At 42.0% G+C, this 21,069-nt stretch overlaps 5 protein-coding genes across 7 annotated transcripts in view; 1 reads left to right on the top strand and 4 right to left on the bottom strand.

Annotated features, from left to right (window-relative positions):
- Positions 1-9,626, bottom strand: part of Ance-3 (angiotensin-converting enzyme Ance-3) — a 48,144-nt gene extending 38,518 nt beyond the window's left edge. The window contains exons 1-7 of the mRNA XM_017086232.4: positions 9,094-9,626; positions 8,235-8,741; positions 7,372-7,530; positions 7,072-7,312; positions 6,291-7,015; positions 5,714-5,817; positions 5,561-5,659 (exon numbers count right to left, since the gene is read on the bottom strand). Of these exons, the coding sequence (XP_016941721.3) occupies positions 5,561-5,659; positions 5,714-5,817; positions 6,291-7,015; positions 7,072-7,312; positions 7,372-7,530; positions 8,235-8,741; positions 9,094-9,330 (2,072 nt within the window). The 5' untranslated portion in view covers positions 9,331-9,626. The remainder of the gene's footprint in view (positions 1-5,560; positions 5,660-5,713; positions 5,818-6,290; positions 7,016-7,071; positions 7,313-7,371; positions 7,531-8,234; positions 8,742-9,093) is intronic.
- Positions 289-2,282, top strand: Vajk1. Of its 2 annotated transcripts, XM_017086247.4 has the most exons (4): positions 290-493; positions 880-1,359; positions 1,427-2,011; positions 2,119-2,282. In XM_017086247.4, the coding sequence occupies exons 1-4, from the start codon at positions 482-484 to the stop codon at positions 2,122-2,124; spliced, it is 1,083 nt and encodes a 360-aa protein (XP_016941736.2). In that variant the 5' UTR covers positions 290-481; the 3' UTR covers positions 2,125-2,282. The 2 variants fall into 2 exon arrangements, with proteins under 2 accessions (XP_016941728.2, XP_016941736.2); XM_017086239.4 differs by having other exon boundaries at positions 289-493; positions 1,427-2,282.
- A 2,386-nt stretch (positions 9,627-12,012) lies between the features above and the next one.
- Acyp (Acylphosphatase) lies at positions 12,013-12,516 on the bottom strand. Its single transcript, XM_017077781.4, has one exon. The coding sequence runs from the start codon at positions 12,407-12,409 to the stop codon at positions 12,047-12,049; it is 363 nt and encodes a 120-aa protein (XP_016933270.3). The 5' UTR covers positions 12,410-12,516; the 3' UTR covers positions 12,013-12,046.
- A 766-nt stretch (positions 12,517-13,282) lies between these two features.
- Ance-2 lies at positions 13,283-15,691 on the bottom strand. Its single transcript, XM_017072833.4, has 4 exons — positions 15,283-15,691; positions 14,279-15,225; positions 13,664-14,224; positions 13,283-13,604 (listed from the first exon to the last, which is right to left on the bottom strand). Exons 1-4 carry the CDS (start codon positions 15,304-15,306, stop codon positions 13,298-13,300), a joined length of 1,839 nt encoding a protein of 612 aa, XP_016928322.3. The 5' UTR covers positions 15,307-15,691; the 3' UTR covers positions 13,283-13,297.
- A 141-nt stretch (positions 15,692-15,832) lies between these two features.
- On the bottom strand, positions 15,833-19,971 carry LOC108021445 (Angiotensin converting enzyme). Of its 2 annotated transcripts, none has more exons than XM_070997822.1 (7): positions 19,786-19,971; positions 18,405-19,032; positions 17,039-17,402; positions 16,414-16,980; positions 16,207-16,347; positions 15,973-16,145; positions 15,833-15,909 (listed from the first exon to the last, which is right to left on the bottom strand). In XM_070997822.1, the coding sequence occupies exons 1-7, from the start codon at positions 19,954-19,956 to the stop codon at positions 15,893-15,895; spliced, it is 2,061 nt and encodes a 686-aa protein (XP_070853923.1). In that variant the 5' UTR covers positions 19,957-19,971; the 3' UTR covers positions 15,833-15,892. The 2 variants fall into 2 exon arrangements, with proteins under 2 accessions (XP_070853923.1, XP_016945659.3); XM_017090170.4 differs by having other exon boundaries at positions 18,405-19,011.
- Between the last annotated feature and the right edge of the window lie 1,098 nt (positions 19,972-21,069).

Below are 21,069 nucleotides of genomic sequence, written 5' to 3'. Positions count from 1 at the left end.
TGCGTTGACTTCGCGCCTCCAAAATCCAGCGAACCACCAGCCGGCGGACCACCGAAGCCAAAGTAGACAGGCAACCGCACAGCAACAACAGCAAACACACTAGTTAGTATGGCGTACCGCTCACCATTCGCTGCGCCGCATGTGTTTTGGGCCATTGCGATTATTATTGGTGTTGCCGATGCTTTTGGCTCTTCGGCTTAACTTGCTTCGTGCATCCATTCATTCGGCGGTTTGGAGTAGAGTGGCTTTGCTTTCGATTGGGAACTATAAAAGTGCGCGCAGGCGCTGCAGTAGGCATCATTAAACCGTTAACCGTCGAACAGTCTACAGCCTAGAGTCGTACGGAACACGTGGACTAGTGATCAATAGACACCCCTCGATTAAAAACGGGATCAGTTCTCGCCCAGTTCTCGAACCGCGTGCCACACCACCTGGGAAAACGGATTTCCATTCCCGTCCATCGAAGGATAAACGCAGCAGCATGAAGTTGATGGTAAGTATCGGTGGCAGGACGAAAGAGTGCAGTGAACAAGTGGTTGCAAAGGACTCAAGAATATTAAAGATACCCACTCGATTGTTCAGTGATAGAAATGCACAGAAACGCATTAAGAATCAGTGATTTCAACAACAATTCTTCGAAACAATCACAAGGATGTGTATTGAATATTTGAATTAAATTCCTATTTGGCTGAAATGCAATAGATTGCTTAAATTTCAGAGCCCCAGTAGCTTTCCCAAATTAAGAAGTTTTTAAACATCCAATATTATATTTTAAACTATCAATGAGTTTACATTTTCATATATTTTTGTAAGCTTATGATTGCCAGTTTAATGTCCATACCACCAACACATTCTAACAAGGACTCCTTTAACTTGCAGCGCACAGCGACTTCGCTGGCTTTGGTCCTGCTCCTGGCCACCAGCTACGTCCGGGCCGAGGACGAAAAGGCAGCCGCTCCCGCCGAGGAGAAGAAGGCTGAGCCGGAGGCCAAGGCTGCCGAGACGGCGGCCAGCGAGGACACCACCAAGTCGAAGCGAGGACTGCACCACTACGAGGACTACCACCACCACCATCACCACGTGCCCCACTTCCCGGTGCACGAGGAGAAGACCCTGACGGTGATCAAGAAGGTGCCCGTGCCCGTGCCCATCGAGAAGATCGTGCACGTGCCGGTGGAGAAGCACATCCATGTGCCCGTTAAGGTCAAGGTGCCCAAGCCCTACCCGGTGATCAAGCACATTCCCTACGAGGTTAAGGAGATCGTGAAGGTGCCCTACGAGGTGCCAGCTCCCTATCCAGTGGAGAAGCAGGTCCATGTGCCCGTCCATGTGCACTACGATCGCCCTGTGCCCGTTAAGGTGGGTTGGGAATCGGGGAACTCATCAATATAGGGGCTCTAATCATTTGGCTTTCTTTCTCCTCCAGGTTCATGTGCCCGCTCCCTACCCAGTCGAAAAGAAGGTTCATGTGCCCGTGAAGGTCCATGTTCCCGCACCTTATCCCGTCGAGAAGATCGTCCATTACAATGTGGAGAAGCACGTGCATGTTGACAAGCCCTACCCCGTCGAAAAGGTGGTCCACTACCCCGTGAAGGTGCCCGTCGACAAGCCAGTGCCCCACTACATCGACAAACCAGTGCCCCACTATGTTGACAAACCAGTGCCCGTGCCCGTGATCAAGAAGGTGCCAGTGCCCGTCCATGTGCCCTATGACCGTCCCGTGCCCGTCCATGTTGAGAAGCCAGTGCCCTATGAGGTCAAGGTCCATGTGCCCGCCCCCTACCCGGTGATCAAGGAAGTGCCCGTGAAGGTCGAGAAACACGTTCCCTACCCGGTCAAGATCCCCGTTGAGAAGCCCGTCCATGTCCACATCGAGAAGCACGTGCCGGAGTACCATGAGAAGCATGTCACCTACAAGGAGCCGGAGTTCCACCACAAGCACATCGAGGAGGACCACCACCACGCCCCCATCCATCACCATTCGCATCCCATCGTGGAGCATGAGCACGAGGTGGAGCATGATTTTGCCTCTCATGATTATCATTCATATCACGGCTACTAAACTGGTGAATCGCACTCTTCTCTCTTTCTCTCCCCTTCTTTCGCTTTTCTTTACAGCATTGAGAATGAACTGGTATGGCAAGCAAAGACTCTTCCATTTCCACAATTTCCCAAATCAAGTTGAAAAAAAAAAGAAAATCCAGAAAAAGAAACCCATAACCCGCTACCCATCATTCCATTCCATAACATACCACCTTTCCTACACAACGTGATAACCGACAGAGATTCAGAGAAACCAGACGAGTAGCCGACGAACTTAGCTTTTAGACCGAACTCTCTTCTAGCCGTAAGCCATAACATTAAACCGAAAAACAGAACACAAATGGATACCTTGAAACGTTGACGAAACCCGTGAGCCCTGTGAACGAGTGGATTGTAAAGGAACTTAGGATTAAGACTTCGAAGCGACACATTTGGGCCGCACAGCCCACACAACAACTAGAACATCAAGAACATCAACATCTACAAGAACAAGAACACCAACCCACTTCCCGCCCCTCCAAGACACTCGATCGAACACAGACAGTTGCCAAGAGGATACCAGGCCTATTGTACTGCTACGACGATGTGGACTCTTGGATGGACGGAAGCGACACCACCTGGGTGCATCATCGATGTGGTTGCTGCTGCTGTTTTGTCCTCCAGCCGCGGCTCCTCCCTCTTCTGCTCTGGTCCACCCCGACTCGTGCACCCGTTCCAGTTCCCAAGTGAGATGGATCCATTACCATCCCGTCCTACGATGAGGATCGGGATCGATCCATCCAGTTGTGTGCAGCGTCCCAGCGTTGTGAGCGTGTGATAAGACTACTGATAGCGTTTAAGCTTGTGCGATATTCGAGATAGGAGACGCCTATTTAAGTCAGTTTGTAAACGAACGTATTGTATTAGTTTTTGTAATATTCTTCGCTACCTAGTTTGTAATACGTCTTTGTAATACTGCTTGTTCGTATAAGCAATCGAAACGGATTTATAAAAAGTACTTAATTTACCAAATATTTTTTGACTCTGTATAAAAACAAACAAAAAATCTCATACAACATGAAGCTGATGAATGACACACAATTAAATAAATGAAAACCAAGTGATCAAAACGAAAACACAACTGTTTTTTAATTCATTTCAGCAAACTACCAAAACAAAGTTATAAATTAATCTTAACAAAGGTTAAACATTGTTATTATTGAGAAGGAAATCAATATTAAAAAAAATTAAAATATTGTAAAACATATTCTAATTAATTTCAAGGATAATTTTATAACTGGCTTATTTCAAACATAAAAAAAATATAAATATATATAACAATCCCAAGGCTTACGCTTCTGAAGTAACTAAATAGCAATTTCAACGGACAATAAAAACAATTTCGAACAACTTGTTTTATAACACTTAATCTTGAAAGGCTCAACTCGAGCCAGTTGTGCTAGTTACAAAACACCGAATTATATAATTCTCTGGTATAATACCATATTTTACTAACGACTTGAAATCATGTCTTTATTATCTCTGTAGGTACAAATATTTGTGCAAAAAATAAAAACAAACAAAAACGAACCTTAATTGAAATCGTTTTGGCAACAACTACTTTATTAAGATCTGGAATTTATTATAATAAAAATTTAAAGGACTTAATTGCTTGTAGCTTGACTCCATTTAAGTGTAATTGCCTTTATTATAAACAAATAATAATCGCAATTTAACCTAAACATTTCCCACATACTGCAGCCATTTGCATTGGCCAAACTCACTTTCAGTCGAATCGCTTTACCCACAGAAAAGCAGACATAGAAGGCGAAGAGCCGAATCAAGTCGTTCCTTCATTGCCCATAAATGTCTTATCTAATTTTCAAATGAGGTAAACATCGCCTTGCATTCATAATTGCATATTCAAAGTGTCTCGCCCACAGAAAGACTGCCTGAAAGACAGGCGAATTTGGGGGGCTCCAAGGAGGAGGACAGTTCAACATGTTTATTACATTTTCCACACCATCGTTTCGCTTTCCCCGGGCTCTTGAGCTCAAAGTCTGTGCACCAGTGTCCATTTCCTAGCGTTTATTTTGCGGTGTGGGCATTACTTTTTATTAGCACCAGCAAAAAAGGGGGTCTTTGCTTTATTTTTCGGTCTCGGTTTTTGCACTCCTTCTGCGGCTTTTGCCAGCCTGTTGCAGCGACCACAAAGATTGGGTTTCAATTTGCATTTTCGGCTTCATTGAAGCCGCTGCAATTTGCAGAGTGGGTTAAATAAAGTGGGCCACGGATTTATCACGTTTTTCCCCAGTCGGTTTGTAGGACATGTGCTGCTAACCGATATTTGAGCCGTAAGACCCGTCGAGTCGAGCGCTGGGGCACAGCTCTTTTTTATTACCATATTGGGGCTAACTCTCTTGGTGGCCAGTTGTTTTCTGGTAGCTTTTGTTTATGTAACTGTAGCGTTTGCAGTTTATTGATTATGCAATAAATAATCGCCAGCACAATGCCCGATTTGCGACCCGGTGTTGTAATCCTCCATCCTCACCGCCCCCTATTTTCCTGACCGGGAGTGTGCGGCTAATGCCAAAAGAATGGCTGCAATAAAAATCTGGCTAATGGCTCTGATGGGGAGCCGAGCTAGCACTTCATTCATTTAGTGGAGCCAGTCTTTTTTCAAGAAAAATTAAATTAAGTAGCTTACAAGCTATAACTATGACGACTTCCTAACTTGCTGTTTTCATACTTGGGAATATATAAAGTCACACTTTTTATTGTTACAAGTAAAGTAAAATTTAAGTATAATCCAAGATTACTTTAATACTGAAATCATCTGATAGCATAGACCCACTTGGGATTACCTAATAGCCACTTTAAAAGAACTCAAGCCACACACGCTGGTATTAGTTATGGTGAAACCTTAGACAAAACGAATTATACAACAATAAAAAGAAGAAACCAAGGAGATTGAGACATATGATTCGGCATTGACACCTTCTTGGAAATGGAAACTCAAGCCAGAAAATATTTGTAGATTACTGGGTCAACGCTTCGAGCTTGGCAGTCGAGCCTGAACAGTTAAAATCGTCTGGTCTGGATTTTCGTAACAGTTTTCCAACCGGGCTTATTTAAATGATGGCCAACTAAACCCGCTCCGTCTGTTAACGGCAGCCAAGTGGAAAGTGAATGCGGGAAACATTGCAGACATGTGAGTTTTCAGTTTCAGCTTAATTTCATTTTCTTTTTCGCAGACCCGAGCTTGGCTTTCTGTGTGTGTTGGACATTATGCGATGTTAGTGGGCCAACTTTATGGCCGGTTCGACGATCTCAGCGATCGCAACGCGTAATCGCCGGCAATTTGACGGAAAATGTTTGAAATAGTGTGTAAATTGTAATCAAAAATAGCAAAATAAATAACAAGCCCCAGCATGACGTTTTAATTGCTCTGGTTATGCAGCACATAATTAAATAGGAGAAATGTTTGCCAGGTAATTATGCAATCAAACGCGTAATATAGAACATTTAAAACACTTACTTGATGTAGGGAATATTTGCTGGTATATGGTACTTGGCTCCCATGTCGAAATCCTTCTCTGAGCGCAGAACTGGAGGCTTTATGCCAGAATACTTTTCACTGGATAAAAAATATAATTAATAAAAGCTTAGATATGTTGCTTTAAATACCAACCGTAAATTCCAGTAGTGACAGTTCATAGTTCGTTTGTTCGCATTGCCACTGAAGACATCGTAACGCCAATTATCCAAAGACAATGCAAAGGGCAGAAAAGCCACCTGAAAGAAACAAATAAACCAAAATATAAACTCTACCAACAATTCATTTCAAGATTAAAAAGTTAAACTTTATTAAAACTTCAAAGTATGTGCACGGTTAATTTTAGAAGTAGTCAAAACATAAACCTTCCTGAAATAGTATTCTTAGCTAAAAGTAACATCAACTTTTATTCCTTCTCTATACGAAATATACAATTCCATTGTATAAGATGTCGTTCAAGCTTTGATATATTTGATTAGAATGTAACCAAGTTTCAAAACCACGTCATCGTCTTCTTTATCTAAAACTGTCTGGGTACTTGTGTTTCTCTCAGCCAGCTATCACTTTAAGGAAATGCCATGTATACTATAGAATCGTGAATCGACAAATATTATATTTATAGCTTTTTCTTTCTTTCGCTATATCTCAAAAAGTATACACAGTAAAATGTGTAAAATAATATGTACATTTCCATGAAAACATTGTTTATTACCTTGTCAATTGCCATGGTAAATAGATAGTTTATATCGTAGCTGGACTCGTCGAGGGACCTCTGCAGAAGTCCCAGGGTCTGTAAATGCCTGGGAGTCGATACGGAGAGGCCAATAGCGTCGCCCACAGCCTGATGGAAGGCGGGATTGGCACCATTTCTGAAGATCTTGGGCAGGTGACGGTACTGCAGGAAATACTGAATGTGGGCCATCTCATGATGCACACTTATCAGACTCCTTTGGTTGATGTCCGTACAGATTTTCACCCGAAAGTCGTGGCGATTGCAAAAGTCCCAGGCGGAGGGTTCACACAATACTCTCCTGTCCAAGGGCTGCTCGAATATGGAGTTTCGATAGAACTCCGGGCCCACGGCCGACATGTTGATGGAGGTAAAGAACTCCTCGGCCAGCTGGAACATCAACTGCGGTGTGTAGCCCTGCTCCACCATTCTCGGCGTGACATCGATGAGCTTGCGACCCGGATAAGGTATCAGAATATCTAACACATTGGACCACGACTGGCCGTACATATTGCCCAGGATGTGTGAGGGAATCGGAGCTATCCGGTTAATACGATCCGGACCATAGTAGTCCCTCAACTTCCGCCGAACGTAGGCGTGCAAGGCCTCGTAGAGCGGTCTTATCTGCTCCCACACAATATCCATATCCTGGCGGAAGTTACCCGACTCGTAGCCCAGATACCAGTACTCTCCGCCATTGGTGACATCTGCATATTAAGGGTTTTTAGTTTGGATTCTTGGATATGATTATACCCCAACTCACTGTTTACATATGCCACTTCCTGCATCACATCGATCAACTGCTCATAGCTATCCCGCATTCCCCGTCCCGCCTTCCTGTGGTATTCCACCCAAGTGTGCTGCAACTCATCCCAATCCCTGCTCTTGGCCATGATGTCCTTCAGCTGGGGTATGTAGTGAAGATCGCACTGGAAGGGCTGCTGGTAGGCACAGATTCCGGCACTGTTGTACAGGAACAGCATCTCGTTCAGCAGTCGATTGTACTGTAAAGCCATACGATTAATTGTTTGTTAAATTAAAATATTGCGAATATATATCTTACCCTGTCCAAAACATCTAGGGGAAGGGCATTGGGTCCTACTTCCGACTGCAACATCAGTTGTCTGTAGAGGCGACGGTCAAAGATTAGATCTTTATTGATCCGTTTTGATTGTTCGGCAGTGATTCGTTGAAACTCAACATATCGTTGTTGAGCGTTTAGCTGGTTAAAATAATAACATTTTTTAAAAAAATATTTATATTACAATCCATAACACCCTTGCTCTCAATAAAGATTATCAATAAATGTACCCCTACAGCGTTTTAAATCATTAATTGACAATATTAAAGCCTATTATCACCTATAGTTAGTAGTAACCTATGTTCAACTTTATTAGTTTTTTCGGCAATCTCGCAAAATGAATATAAGATTTTATCAAGATCAAGATATTTTCTAGTAAAGATTTCGAGATATTTTATATCTTTCAATGAAATATAAGGTTTTATACAATTCTTGTTGTCGTAAATAAGATGATCAAATTGTAGAATACCCGTTCGTTTATATCAAAGAACCTATGATATAGAACCAGAATTTTAAGTTCGCCATGCAGTAACACTTTAGGCCAGACTTATAACTCTACCTTCAAACAGCGATTAGTCCACACACAGTTTGTTTGGGAAAACTCAGAGACTTCATCGCTTTGACATTGGCATGTCTGCCTGGGAATCTGACAAGGCGATTCGACCTTCAGAATGCGACTTTTCTGACTTATTTGAGTGTGCGTGTGTAAGAAAACTACCACAGCGAACCATGGGAAAACTGCACCACCACCACCACCACCACCGCAAAGATCGCGTGCCGTTCAACCACAATTGCGCGATTTACTAGTACTGGTGGTTGTATTTGGCCAAAAAACGCTCACTCACCGCTTCCGTTTGGGTAAAATCATTGACGTTCGTCTCGAAATTCCACTGGGCAGCCACGTTGGCGGTGCACTCCAGAGATCCCTTTTGGTCGGACTCCACGAGCAGGATGCGCAGCTTCTCCAGTTCCTGCTGATAGCGACGATCCTGCTGGTAGCGCTGTCGTTCCAAGTAACCCTGATTCAGGTTGAACCGATCCTGGTTCGAAAGGAATGGGTTCTCGAATCGATTCCGATTGTTGACGCCCACAAATTCCACATTGGGATTATTATTGTAATTGTACTGATCGTTGGGATTGAAGTTACGCTCTCCTTGAGAGGAGTAGGGCACATCCGAGTATCGCTGATTTAGATTGGGATCGTTGCCGTAGCTGCGATCGGTGGTACTGGAAATGGGTCCGTAGTTGTGATTGGAAAACCTATTCCCACTAAACGGTGAGTCACTGAAGTTCACTTGGGGCGAGGGATAATTATAACCGATCCTCATGCGTTCGTCATCTGTCTGGCCATACTGAAAGCGAAAGATCAGCGGGCTAAGGTGGCAATCGAACACTGAGAAATATCCTTCTACTACCAAGAATATGCTTATTAAATTTGATTGTACCTATACTTTAAGATACTTTATTTAAGATCGTTGTGTGTTTATTTATTTTTGATCTATTCTTAAATTTGGTATAGGTACTTTGTTTGAAGTATGAAACTATTTATCATTTCACGTTAATAACGATTAAGCATGTGTTTCATTTCGTATATATTATATTATCCAAATGTGTAGAACAAAAAACCTCGTGGGCTTAACATTAGAAAGGTAAATTCTTGGTTCTAGATAGATTGGTTTTCAGTCGGTTCATTGCCACACCCACCCTAAAGTCGTCCAGCCCATCGTCTGTGTTGCCACCTCTTCCCTGATCAGAGTAGGGAGGTCCGTAGCGCTGATCCCGATCCCGATCCGCTCGAAGTTGGGCCGGAGTGGTGCCCACATTTGGGGTGTAGCCATTGTAGAAAACCTCCGGTTGGGGGGTGGGCAGGTTCAACTGGGGACTGGCCAAACTTAAACTCAGGCCGAGGCAAAGACAACTTAAAACCGAAACACTGTACATTGCGTTTATCTCAAGATCTATATTCCACACTGCCAAGGTCGCCGTTGACAGCTTACTTATTAACTCTTTCACAAGCAATTAAGTATTTTAATTGCCAGCCACTGGCAGTGTATTTAGCACACAAGATCACAAGATTCTATGAATTTTTCTATATATATGTGTAAGATCTCCCTACGATCTTGGGGCTTCAAGAAAGAACTCTTGTTTTAATCTTTCCGTTTTCACTTTCACTTAGCACGCGATTTCCTTCGCTTTTTTGTACCGCCCACGTAGCGTCCGGTTACGCGTCTAAAACTCTACTGACTAGACAGTAAGAATATTTTTCGAAATTACTTGCCACTTTTTTTTCAACTCGAAAATGAATTCAAATTTGAACGCAGTCGCAGTCGCCGTTGCAGCTGACGTCGCTGCCAACTTCTCTATATATTTTGTATATTCGTGTGAGATAATCGCAATTAGCACTGCCAACGACAACAACTACAATCGCATCTTCCATAAGCCTGGGAACAACAATGAGTTGGCTTCCCAATTGTGTGAGTGAGCAGTATGTAAATGTTTTTGCCATGCATGTTGGCCATTAAAAGGGAGGGTAAGGGTGCCCCCACAAGGTATATATATGTACATTCGTGTACTTATCAGGCGAAAAGCTCAACCGCATAAAAATGGTAGACTGTGAGAAAGTACACGGCGATTGAGTGGACTCAGTTGAACTGAGTTAGAAGTTGAGACATTGACTATTGACTGCTATTTGATCAGGAACTACCATTAATTTTAAATTCCATTGCAGTTAATGCCTCCATTGCAAGAAAATAAATAACAACTATCCTTTCGAATTTTGTTTTAAACTCTTTTTCTGTAAAATAAAATGATTAATCTTTAATTTTTTAAGAGTAGTACTTATTTATTTGTCTAGGACCTGCACATATTCATATCATTGAAGTATTTATGTGAATAAAAGTTGAAATAAATCATATGTCTCATCAAGTATCTTCAGATTTATAAATAAATTTATTAAAGTGAACAAGTCAATGTCCCACAATCAGTAAAGGTGTTTCCGATAATCTATTTGCTAGGCCTATGACTTGAATTAAACTCGTCTTATGTTTTACTGAAACGTACTTATATTTAGCATCCACCCGCATTTGCGATGTTTCCATTGTTGCTCTTGACCCAGAGAAATGTTGCAAATATCTTGACTCATGCCGGCAAATACTAAAAGCAGGTGTAGCTGATGGGGCTGCAGTGCAAATCACATTTTCAACACCGGTTAATGGGCAGAAACTAGTGAGTTCTAATGGCTGTACAGCTTTAAATTTGATTTACTACCCATTATACTAATAGGAATAGTAACCCCCAATGCAAAGTTTTTACAAAATAACACTATTAGATCCATGAATTAAATTATACCTGAACCTTAGGGGTATGGTTTTATTCAAAAACAAATACTTTAGGGACAAGTCATGAAAGTTGCATTTATTACGAGTAATTGCATACACAAGAGGAATACGTGCAATTAAAATGCAAGACATCAAGCTCTGATTCTTTCCACCCTCGCTTGTGGAATGTGCAATTCTTAAACTCGATCTTGACCCGGCGACATGTGAAAAAGTTGTGACTCATGTGAATGTGAATGATTACCGTAGAAGATCGAGATGGGATATGGGAGAGAACTATCCCCAAAGGTGTTAACTGGGGTTGCATGACTCTCCACCCCGATGAATCGAATGACTGGCATGCTGATTGATAGCTTGATTGCCAATCTGCTGGCATACAAATGAGAGTGCATATAGTATAGTAAAGTGTAGAGAGATATGTGAATCAGGCAGTAATTAGATTGGGATCTGCCAAGTCTATCTGTCTCACATATGAGCTCATAAATATTAGACGTTTTATGATGTGGTTGGCTGCTCCGTGATTTTGTACCTGGAACTGATCCCTCCAAAACAAAATTCATATTTTGGCCAAAAAGCTAATTACCAGTCAAGGTCAGCTTGGGTTTAACGGGCATTGGGCTATATTAATTCTTATACTATATAACTAATTCTGGACTGCTTAGAACCGTGGGAAAATAGCGCCAAGTGCCTGTAAATAATTAATTTACACGAGTGAATAGTTTGAGTAAGTCAATACGCCCGGCAAATCGCTAACCGCTTAGCATGACGCACATTAAGCACGTATTGTGGATACTTTTTATTTTCATTTGTATTTTCTAACTATAGCTATTTGCATGGTTTTAATAAGTGGCTATTGAGTGAAGAGCCCGCGAGAGTCATTATTATCAAGTGCATTTTAATTATAGGGCCTAGCTTATGTTTTGCATTTGCTTTGGATTATTTCCGGTTATTTAATGCAAACAATGCTGTCACTATGCACAAGTTAATCATCATTAAGAAGGCGTTGACTGATTGAGAACGAATGGAAACCCACCGAACTGTGAATCTTAGTATCCCAAATTCACTTCCCCTAAGTAAATTAAGGACATTTCCTTGTGATTTATGCATCTTATTTCCATGAAATAGATAGACTTAAAAATGGTTTTGCTCACCTAACATGTAAAAATATATAAGATTGCTTTCTTTTTAGTATACAGTACACTTATAAATATATCAATGAATTACTTTTTGATCTTATCTTGTGCTATCTGTGAGAAGTTTATAAAAGAAATTAGCTCAAAGTATGTTATGACCTTCAATTTTTATTGTTTCCCCAAAATCCCCTAATAGCTGTCGTTGTTGCTTGTACTACTGCCTATTGCTTGATTTTCTGGGGCCTCTTTATTCGGATCGGGCTTAATGTGAAAGTTGGTATAGCCGTATCGATCGCGTTCCCTCTGAGAACTGAACTCGACCTTTTCGATGTTGGAAAGCGGACTGCCCGTGGTCCTGAGCCACTCCTTCATAACGTTCATCTCGGCGGGTCGTCCCTCGATGTAGCCCTTCACGGTGCCCCTGCCGGAGTTCATGCACCATCCCCGGAGACCCAGGGTCTTGGCCTTCCGCAAGGCGTGCCGCCGGAAGTTGACGCCCTGCACCTTGCCGAATACCTCGAATTGGCAGGAATGAACACCCTGGGCCGCCATAGTGCCAGGGAACACACCATATAGGGACTTTTGCGGAAACAAAAGGGCTATAATTTTGGTTAATATCTACATTTGCGTAACAAAATACATTTTGACATAAAACCAAAAGTACATATATACGAAGGTGAATATGGAAAATTTAAAAAATATATTTTATGACATATTTATATATTTACTCTCCATATCGGTTTTTCTAAGTTCAAGCTTTAAACCCCTGTACTGCTAACATAGGCGATGTTCTAATTTCTAATTTAATCTCAATCATGACTGCTTTTGAAGTGAAGTGGGGAAATGGAAGAAGGGCAAGGATCTAGAACTAGATGAACTAGATGATGAACTTAATTGCGTATCGATTAATTAGGTAACCATTATTTCAAATTGCCTATGATTGGGTCCTGTTTTGCGGATTCAAATTTTCCATTTATCTTTTTAAAAAGGTTGCGACCTTCTCCCCCTTTTTTCTCCTATTTTTTATATTATCCATTCTCGTTCTTCTCTGTTCCTACACTTTTATCAAGCTCAAAAATGCAATATTTTTGAATCAAGGCGCCATGTGTTCTTCCTCTTCATGAACATGAGTCATAATTTTCCTGAGCTGGTAACACAACATCGTCATAATTAAATTAAAGTCATTATGACTTTGAAATGTATTTTACATGTAGAGACAAAAATTGTTGTAGCTTGTGCACGGCATACTTTTGGGATGATAAATACATCAGATTAATACATACTTTAAAGAAAATATTTTCTCTTATCCTAAGTACCCAACGACATGTGACAGTTCCTTCGGTGTATAAGTCCCTGAATAAATATATTGTCTTATGTGATGGATTTATCCACTTTGATGTACCACCAAAAGAGTATTTCAAAATATTTCCTGGACACAATTTATTTCCAACCCACTTCCAGGTCATTCTGTTGATTTTGCTGTTGCAACCAATCTTGTAGAGGCTTAAAGTAGGTCAGCAAGCCATCTATGCTGATCTCGGGTTTACCAACAAGTTCCTGAAGTACCTCTCTATAGTGAACCGAAGAGCCCAGCGACATAGCTTTAAGGAGAATCCCTCCTATGCCTCGCTGATCGGAAAGATCGCACAAGTCCAAAGGCATCCTGGGATTTCCATTTTCAAACTGTCCTGACTCGGTGCAAAAGTGCTTTAACAGCTGGAATTGCAGAACAATGCTTAGAAAGTGGCTGAAAGTAATGGTAATTTAATTTTTATAGAATTATATAAACGTGTTTAATTTTCCCACCTGGCATACTGATCATCTACCTCCATGAGAAGTTTGGCCGGAACATCGAACTGATCGTTGTTCCTCTTCGTTGGAGCCGCCGCTCCTGTATAGTGCTCTGTAAATCGCCAATAGGCCTCATTGTCATCCGCCTTGATGTGACCGGCCAGGACTTCCACTCGATAGCGATCCAGGACATAGAAAACGGGCAGGAGGAACACAACCCTCAGGCCCTGAACATACAATCGATTGAGACGAGCGGGCAACTCCTTCCACTTGGCATCCCTTAGTAGCCCAAGTTTTCTGAGGAACCGCGGTGAACTGGCTGCCATGGAGAAACACTTGCCAATGGCATCACTGAAATTGGGAAACGGCTCCTCTTGGAGTAAGGTTGGTTGCACTGAGGCAGCTCGATAATAGTGTAAGTCCGAGTGGGCCTCAAACATGTTGAAGAAACGCTCCTCGTCATTCAGAGGACAGTAGGTAAAGTTGGTCCTGGGCAGGGCATAATACCGCCAGGCTTTGTGCCAACAGCGATCGTCGTCATCGGAGGCTACCTTCTGGGCATAAGTCCAAAGGGATCTGCAATGGCAACGGATTATTATTATAATACGTTCAGATGATTTCATAACCTACTCCTCCAGCTGGGGCAGACCAAGGGCTCTGTAGTACTCGGCCACATTCCAGAAAACCCTTTGAGTGGTACTCAATCCCCGACGATGCAGCTCCTGGGTAATATTGGCCAAACCCGTCTCCGGTGAAGGCAGATCCACATACCATTCAGCCTGCACCCTTCTAAAGGCATTACCAATGAAGACCTCTGCCAAATGCTGGGGATAGGGTCGATTTCTGGGCACCAGCTCCTCCCCGTGCATCTTCCTCAGCGATCCCCTGACATGGGCGTGGAACTGCAGAAACAAAGGCCTTAAGCCATGCATTATTTTATCCAGCAGAGCCATGGTCTCCTGACCATCCAGTTCTAGGGATCGAAACCAGTAGTCCTCGGCGCGAGGATATCCATTTAGCTGGGCGGTCTTTTTATAAAGATCCATAAACTCTACAAACTGAGATCTGGTGGCCAAACCAGTGCGCCTTCGCCACTCGAACCAGTAATATTCGATCTCGTCCAGATCTCGGCTTCCTTGAACTATCGATTGGACCTCTGGTATGAGTCTCAAAGTGCAATTCTCCGGCTGTTTGTAAGCACACAGCTTGACATTATGGTAATTGTCGCTCATGTTGGAGGCCAGTGCATAGACTCGCTTCAAATCTCGGTCGTTCAGAGCCTCGTATCCCAGTTGGGGAAACTTGGAGAGTAATCTCCGCTGGCGCGAGTCTCCCAAACCCAAGCGCTTGAACTTGGCCTTGCGGGTCGTCAGGGTCCTGACATATTTTAAAAGCTTTTCGTCAGTGACCTCGATCTCTAAGAGAGCCACCAAGTCATTGGGTCCGCGCAACTCATTCAGCAACTGAGCCAGAACAGCCTGATCATAAATAACAGCGAGGTGTTGATTGGTTTCATTTAAAAATCTACCCAATGTTTCATCGGGGGGTGATTCAGCCTGGGTAAATCCCACCAGAAGCTGAAAAGTAAGGGAATTCAGGAAAGTTTACAAAATAATTTTACCAATTTGGCTCACCAAAACCGCTGAGCATATCCACATGTTCTCACACTTTCTGTTAAATTCACTTTCGCAACTCAATTTATTAGCTCATTAAAATGCCCGGCACTTTTACCCAGCCTGATCATCAAACGTTCTGCGCATGCGCAGCTCTCGAAGTCAACTGACTTGGGCCAACGACAATCCGTGGTCAGTCAAGCAAGTCGGTGGTTTACTGGGCGCCCAGCTGGCCATTTGTAATTATAATGTGTTCCACTTAGCAAACACAACAACGAGTTCACTCAGTAATCTAGACACTCTACAACTCGTTTATACTGACAATTATGTCCAGCACTCGAATTTTATGGTATTTCATATTTCTTAAAAATCAGCAAACCAAGATATTATTTTACTTGTTTTTTAACCATAAATGTAAACGGAGTAGAACTTATAGAACATTAATGTGGCTTAAAAAAAATATTTTTTTTGAGTATGTTACCATATTTATTGTGTCCAGTGTACTTTCTCAAGATTAGGAAAGATTTTCTTTGTATTTTCAATATTATACATTTTTAACTACTGAATAAAGTAGGGCTTTGTGAAACTTTATTGAGCATAAAACTGTGTAACAATACAAAAATCATTTCATTTAAGAAGCCACGCATTCTGAAATAGGGAAACAATATATTTTAACAGGGTTTCTTGATTTATAAAGAAAGGACAACTTACTATCTGACGTAGTCCAGCCGATGTGGACATTGTTCTTGATGTTCTCAGCCTCCAGCCAAACGCGAAGGGGCCCGAAGTATTCGGCTATGGGCTTTCCAGACATGACGCGCTCTCCGTTGAAGGCTTCCAGTGCATCGGGCCAGGGTTTCGAGGCGCCCATGGACAACATGTTACTAGAGTTTCAGGATAAATATTAGAATATACCTATTTATAGTATAATATTTTAAGACTTACTGGAAAGCTGCTCCAACCTCAACATTGCCATAGAAATCGCAGTTATCTAGTGGAAGCTCAGCATTGTTGGCATCATACTGCCCAGCTTTGATGCAAGCGGACTTGTAGAATTGGAACTGAATGATAAAGGAGACCAGGTACCTAAGGGATATTACCAACATAAATCAAACGCTTAAGTAAGAAAAACACCAATCATATACTACCAACCTAAGGTACTCGACATCAGCGGATACGTGGTACTTGGCCGGGGCATCGAAATCCTTCTCGCTTCGCACTACAGGTGGCTCAATGCCGGAGTATTCGTCTCTTAACTTCCAGAAGGCGCAGTTCCAGTTGGCCTTGTCCACTTCTCCGCGGAACAGCGACCAGCGATACTTGTCCATGGTGAAGGCGAAGGGCAGGAATACGATCTTGTCCAGGGCGGCGAGGAATAACTGGTTAATGCGGGATTCCTCGTCGCGAACATAGTTCTTAAGTAAACCGATCTTCTCAAGATGCTTGGGGGTTGAAACGGACAGGGCAAGGACATCGCCAACGGCCTCATGGAATCCAGGATTGGCACCAGTGCGGTATACGGACGGCTGGTGCTGGTACTGGAGGAAATACTGAATGTGTCCCAGTTCATGGTGGATGGTGAACAGCTGATCCTGGAGAACAAGGGTGCACTGCTTGCTGCGCACATCATCGATGAGGTAAAAGTCCCAGGCACTGGCGTGGCAAACGATATCGCGGCCATCGGTGGGCTTCTCAATGATCGACTTGTCCCAAAAGCTCCTGTAAAAATAAAAAGAATAGTCCAACATTTTTCGTTAAGATCTAAAGCTCTACATACTGCGGCAACTTGGTGAGGTTCATGGAGGTAAAAAAATCGTCTGCGATCTGGAACATTTTAAGGGCTGTGTAGCCTTGCTTCTGCATCTCGTGACTGATATCAACCGTGGGTTTCTCGGGAAATGGTGATACAATGTCCGCGATCTCCGACCATTGCTGCGCCCACATGTTGCCCAAAAGGTGCATGGGAATGGGTCCCGTTTCGGAGACCACAGATTCGCCATAGTGTTTCCGGAGGCGGTACCTCACATAGCCATGGATCTGTAGGTAGAGCGGTCGAATCTCGGCAAAAATGTCCTCCAGTTGCTGCTCGAAGGTTTCATCCTCGTACTCAGACAGCCACGTTTCGGCGCCTGACGTGAAATCTGGTGGGAACGAGAATTTTCTAATTGAAAACTTACAATAAAAACCTTGGATCTGCTAACTAAAATAAAATACGATTTCTTTATTGCTAACAGTAATTATAACCATAGCTTAGATGACGAAAGGGCTATGTATGACGAATTGCACTGCACTTATATTAATAATAGGTACAGTACTAGGTTTTTCAAAAATTTGAACATCATTTATATTTGTAAGATTTTTTTTGGAATATAATTTTTAGAAAGTACTTTGAAATATACAATATTTTCCTTGTAAAAATGTAGAACATAAATTATTGCCATAGTCGTGTACATAGTCGTTACTCAGCTAAAGGGACCCAAGGGAGTTGGAGAAATGCTAGCAGCAAAGCGTTATTGCAATGTGCCACCTACCCGCGATCTCAATATATGGTTATGTGGGCGGCAGACAGATTTAAGCGTTATGGACGTTAGAGTGGGGTGGCAAACTTTTTTTGGGTCAATCGATAGGTATTGATGAGAACCACACATTTCAGTTTTGGGCGGCTTGTGGGCGTTAGAGTGGGCGTATCACAATGACGAAACAAACTTGCGCTGCGCAGCAATCTCTAGAATCAGCATGCCTAATCCCAGTATGGCAGCTTTTATAGTTTTCGAGATCACAGCGCTTATACGGACAGACGGACATGGCTAGATCAACTCGGCTAGTGATCCTAATCAAGAATATATATACTTTATGGGATAGGAAACAATTGCTTCCACCTTTTAAATACTTTCCGACGGATCTAGTATAAACTTTTACTCTACGAGTAACGGGTATAACAACAAATTTATATCTGTTTAGTTTCATGTCACCTTAATTGTTGTATGGCAGAAATGGATTCTTTCTGTTAACCAAAAAATGACTTCAAAACAAGTAATACGGTACTAGGAATCTAATTTCCATTTACCTATTAGGTATTAATGCGCAAAGCTTTATCCCTCTCTGAACTTTTTGATAAATGGCTTTAAGGTTTATCCACTTACTGTTCAATTTGGCTGCCTTGGTGCTAAGCTCCACGTACCGCTCGAATTGGGATCGCATAGGGGTTCCGGCCTTGTCGTAGAACTCGCGCCAGAAGTAGGCTAGCTTTTCGTGGTCACGGCTCTTGCTGATGACCTCCTCGATCTCCGGTTCGAGCGCCAGGTCGCACTTGGACTTGTCCTTGTAGTCGCAGACCTTAACCTTGGCGTAGTTCGTCTCCATGGCGGAGATTGATTGGAGTAATTCCGTGAAATCGGCTTCGGGGAGAGCGGCATATCCCAATTTGTTCAAGGCTTTGAACTGACGCTTGAGGTCATCCGACTGGAAGGAGCGCCATTGGAACTTGGCGGTGTCTCTGGCCACCTCCTTCTTGAACTTGGCCAACTCGGCGGAGACTTCGATCTTTTTCCTCGCGTTTTCGGCGGTGACGTTGGAACCATAGGCCCAAGCCGCCTCTGTTGCGACATTGGTCCGCTTGGCCAGCTCCTTGTTCAGATTCTCCAGGTACTCCTTGGCCTCGATCTCCTCCTTGACCAACGCTTGGGACACCGCCAAAGGGGCCAGCAGTACCACCAGAAGCAGTCTCATATTGAGTTCGGGCTTTCCCACCTTAAAACATAGTAAACACTTCTGAATTTGGATTACTCTGGCTTAGTTCTACGACATCATGTTATGCCACTTTTGATGACGTATCTAACTTTCAAGCGTGTTGCGGATGAAATCTCTCGATTAATAAATTGATTAAAATGTCTGGTTTTCGAATGACTCCAGGGCAGATCGAAGTCTACCATATACATATGTGTTTTTAAAATAGAATATTATAAAGCGTAAAGCTTATCACATGCGGCGTGCATTGCATGATTCAAATAAGATTATCAACGGATTATGGTGACTGTTGGAATCAAACTTTGTGTATATTGATAGTTCGCAAATAAATTTAATCAGAAAATAAACATATTATGTAAGCCATAAGTTCTACGATTAAAGGTTAATAACCTTAACTTACACTAATTTACAAAATAGTATTTACGAAATGCTCCAAAAAGGACTATGGTAGTTCCTGATAGGTTTACACCCCTAGATCACAAAAAAGAAGTCAGAACATTTTTTTTGGAAAAGTTATTTTTAAAAGATTCTTAAAGAAAAGTTGCACTATTCTAGTAAGGGGGATGTATGTTTTATTCTGCAACTGTAATGTGATACTTTAATTTTGCCGAAAACTTTGAAATCAAAACTCAAAAAAAAAATTCCCCGTTTTCAAAGTTTGCCGAATTTTAGATCGATTTTTTTTGTGATCTAAAGTTTTAACTCTACCAGGAAATAACATAATCCTTCTTGGAGATTTTTGGCTGTAAGCTAGTGTTATTTACAAAAGGAACTTACGTTGCGATCGATGATATTATTCCAATGTATGTGACCGGTTCGCCAGCGGTCTGAACTAAAACTGAGAACGCTTGGGAAGATTGCTTGATTTTTATAGGAAACAGCAGAGAAGGCGCTGGAGAATCGGTCGACATTTATTGATAATACAAAATATAGACTTTCTTGTGGCATTACTCATCTCGTTTAGTTAATCTGCAAAAATGATTATGCATTTGTAAAATAATTTAATTTAACTTTTTTTGTAAAATGTTAAATTCTTTTAAGTGCTTCCCTTGAGCTTTTATTCCCATACCAAAAAAATTAAGGGATTTCATGATATTTTTAAGAAAATCAAATTCGACAAATTAATCTCCAGGGACGCACATAGAAAATTGTTTAAAGATAACAGATTTAATTTTTGTACATTTATGGTAACTGAAATATTTGTAAAAATATAATCTCTATAGCGTTATAACTATATTTTTGCAGTTTAACAAAGCCAGTGATTTGATGTCTGTACATTCCTTTTAAGTAAACTATTTTACCCTTATTAAAAAAATAAGATATATTGACATTAGTTATAAGTAATAATTATCCTTAACCGTTTTGGTATAGTTGACCAGTCAGGGTATCTAATATTTATTATTAATGTGAGATCGGCTTGATTGCTGAGGTTTCCAGACGATTAGGGGATCTCGAATCGAAGATAAGAAGCCTATGGAAGACCACTAATGTGCGTGATACATTTTGTAGCGCTTTAAGCAGGGTCTCGAATTTTAGTATCGCCATCTAGGGTTAGGTAGAATAATTTCAAAAGGCAAACGAGCGGTCTCTGTGTTTGGATATCAGTACTATTATTTGAGTGGCGCCGAGTATGTAACGTAACGTAATCAATTTTGGATAAAGTCGAATTTCGGTGTAGACGACAAAACAAGGGAGAACGCTATAGTCGAGTACCTAAACTATCAGATACCCGTTTCTCAGCTAAAGGGACCAAAGGGAAATGGGCACCACAGATTTGAGCGGCTTAGGGCCGTTAAAGTGGGCGTGGCATCTTCGCGTAACAAACTTGCACTGCGTACAAGGCTACGGTATCAAAATCTGAAATCTCAATTCTCTATCTTCTATTGTTTCTGAGATATCCGCGTTCAAAGTTACGATTTTTTGAAGTTTGTGGGCGGCTTGTGGGCGTTAATCGATAGGTATTGATGAGGACAGTTCATTTCAGTTAAAATTTTTATTCTAACATCAAAACTGTAGGAGCCACAGTTTTGGGCGGTTTGTGGGCGTTAAAGTGGGCGGGGC

This window comes from Drosophila suzukii, chromosome 2L (assembly GCF_043229965.1).
Source record: "Drosophila suzukii chromosome 2L, CBGP_Dsuzu_IsoJpt1.0, whole genome shotgun sequence".
In the NCBI taxonomy this organism is placed as follows: domain Eukaryota; kingdom Metazoa; phylum Arthropoda; class Insecta; order Diptera; family Drosophilidae; genus Drosophila; species Drosophila suzukii.
The sequence above is the reverse complement of the archived record's forward strand: the minus strand, read 5'-3'. Positions and strand labels throughout refer to the sequence as shown.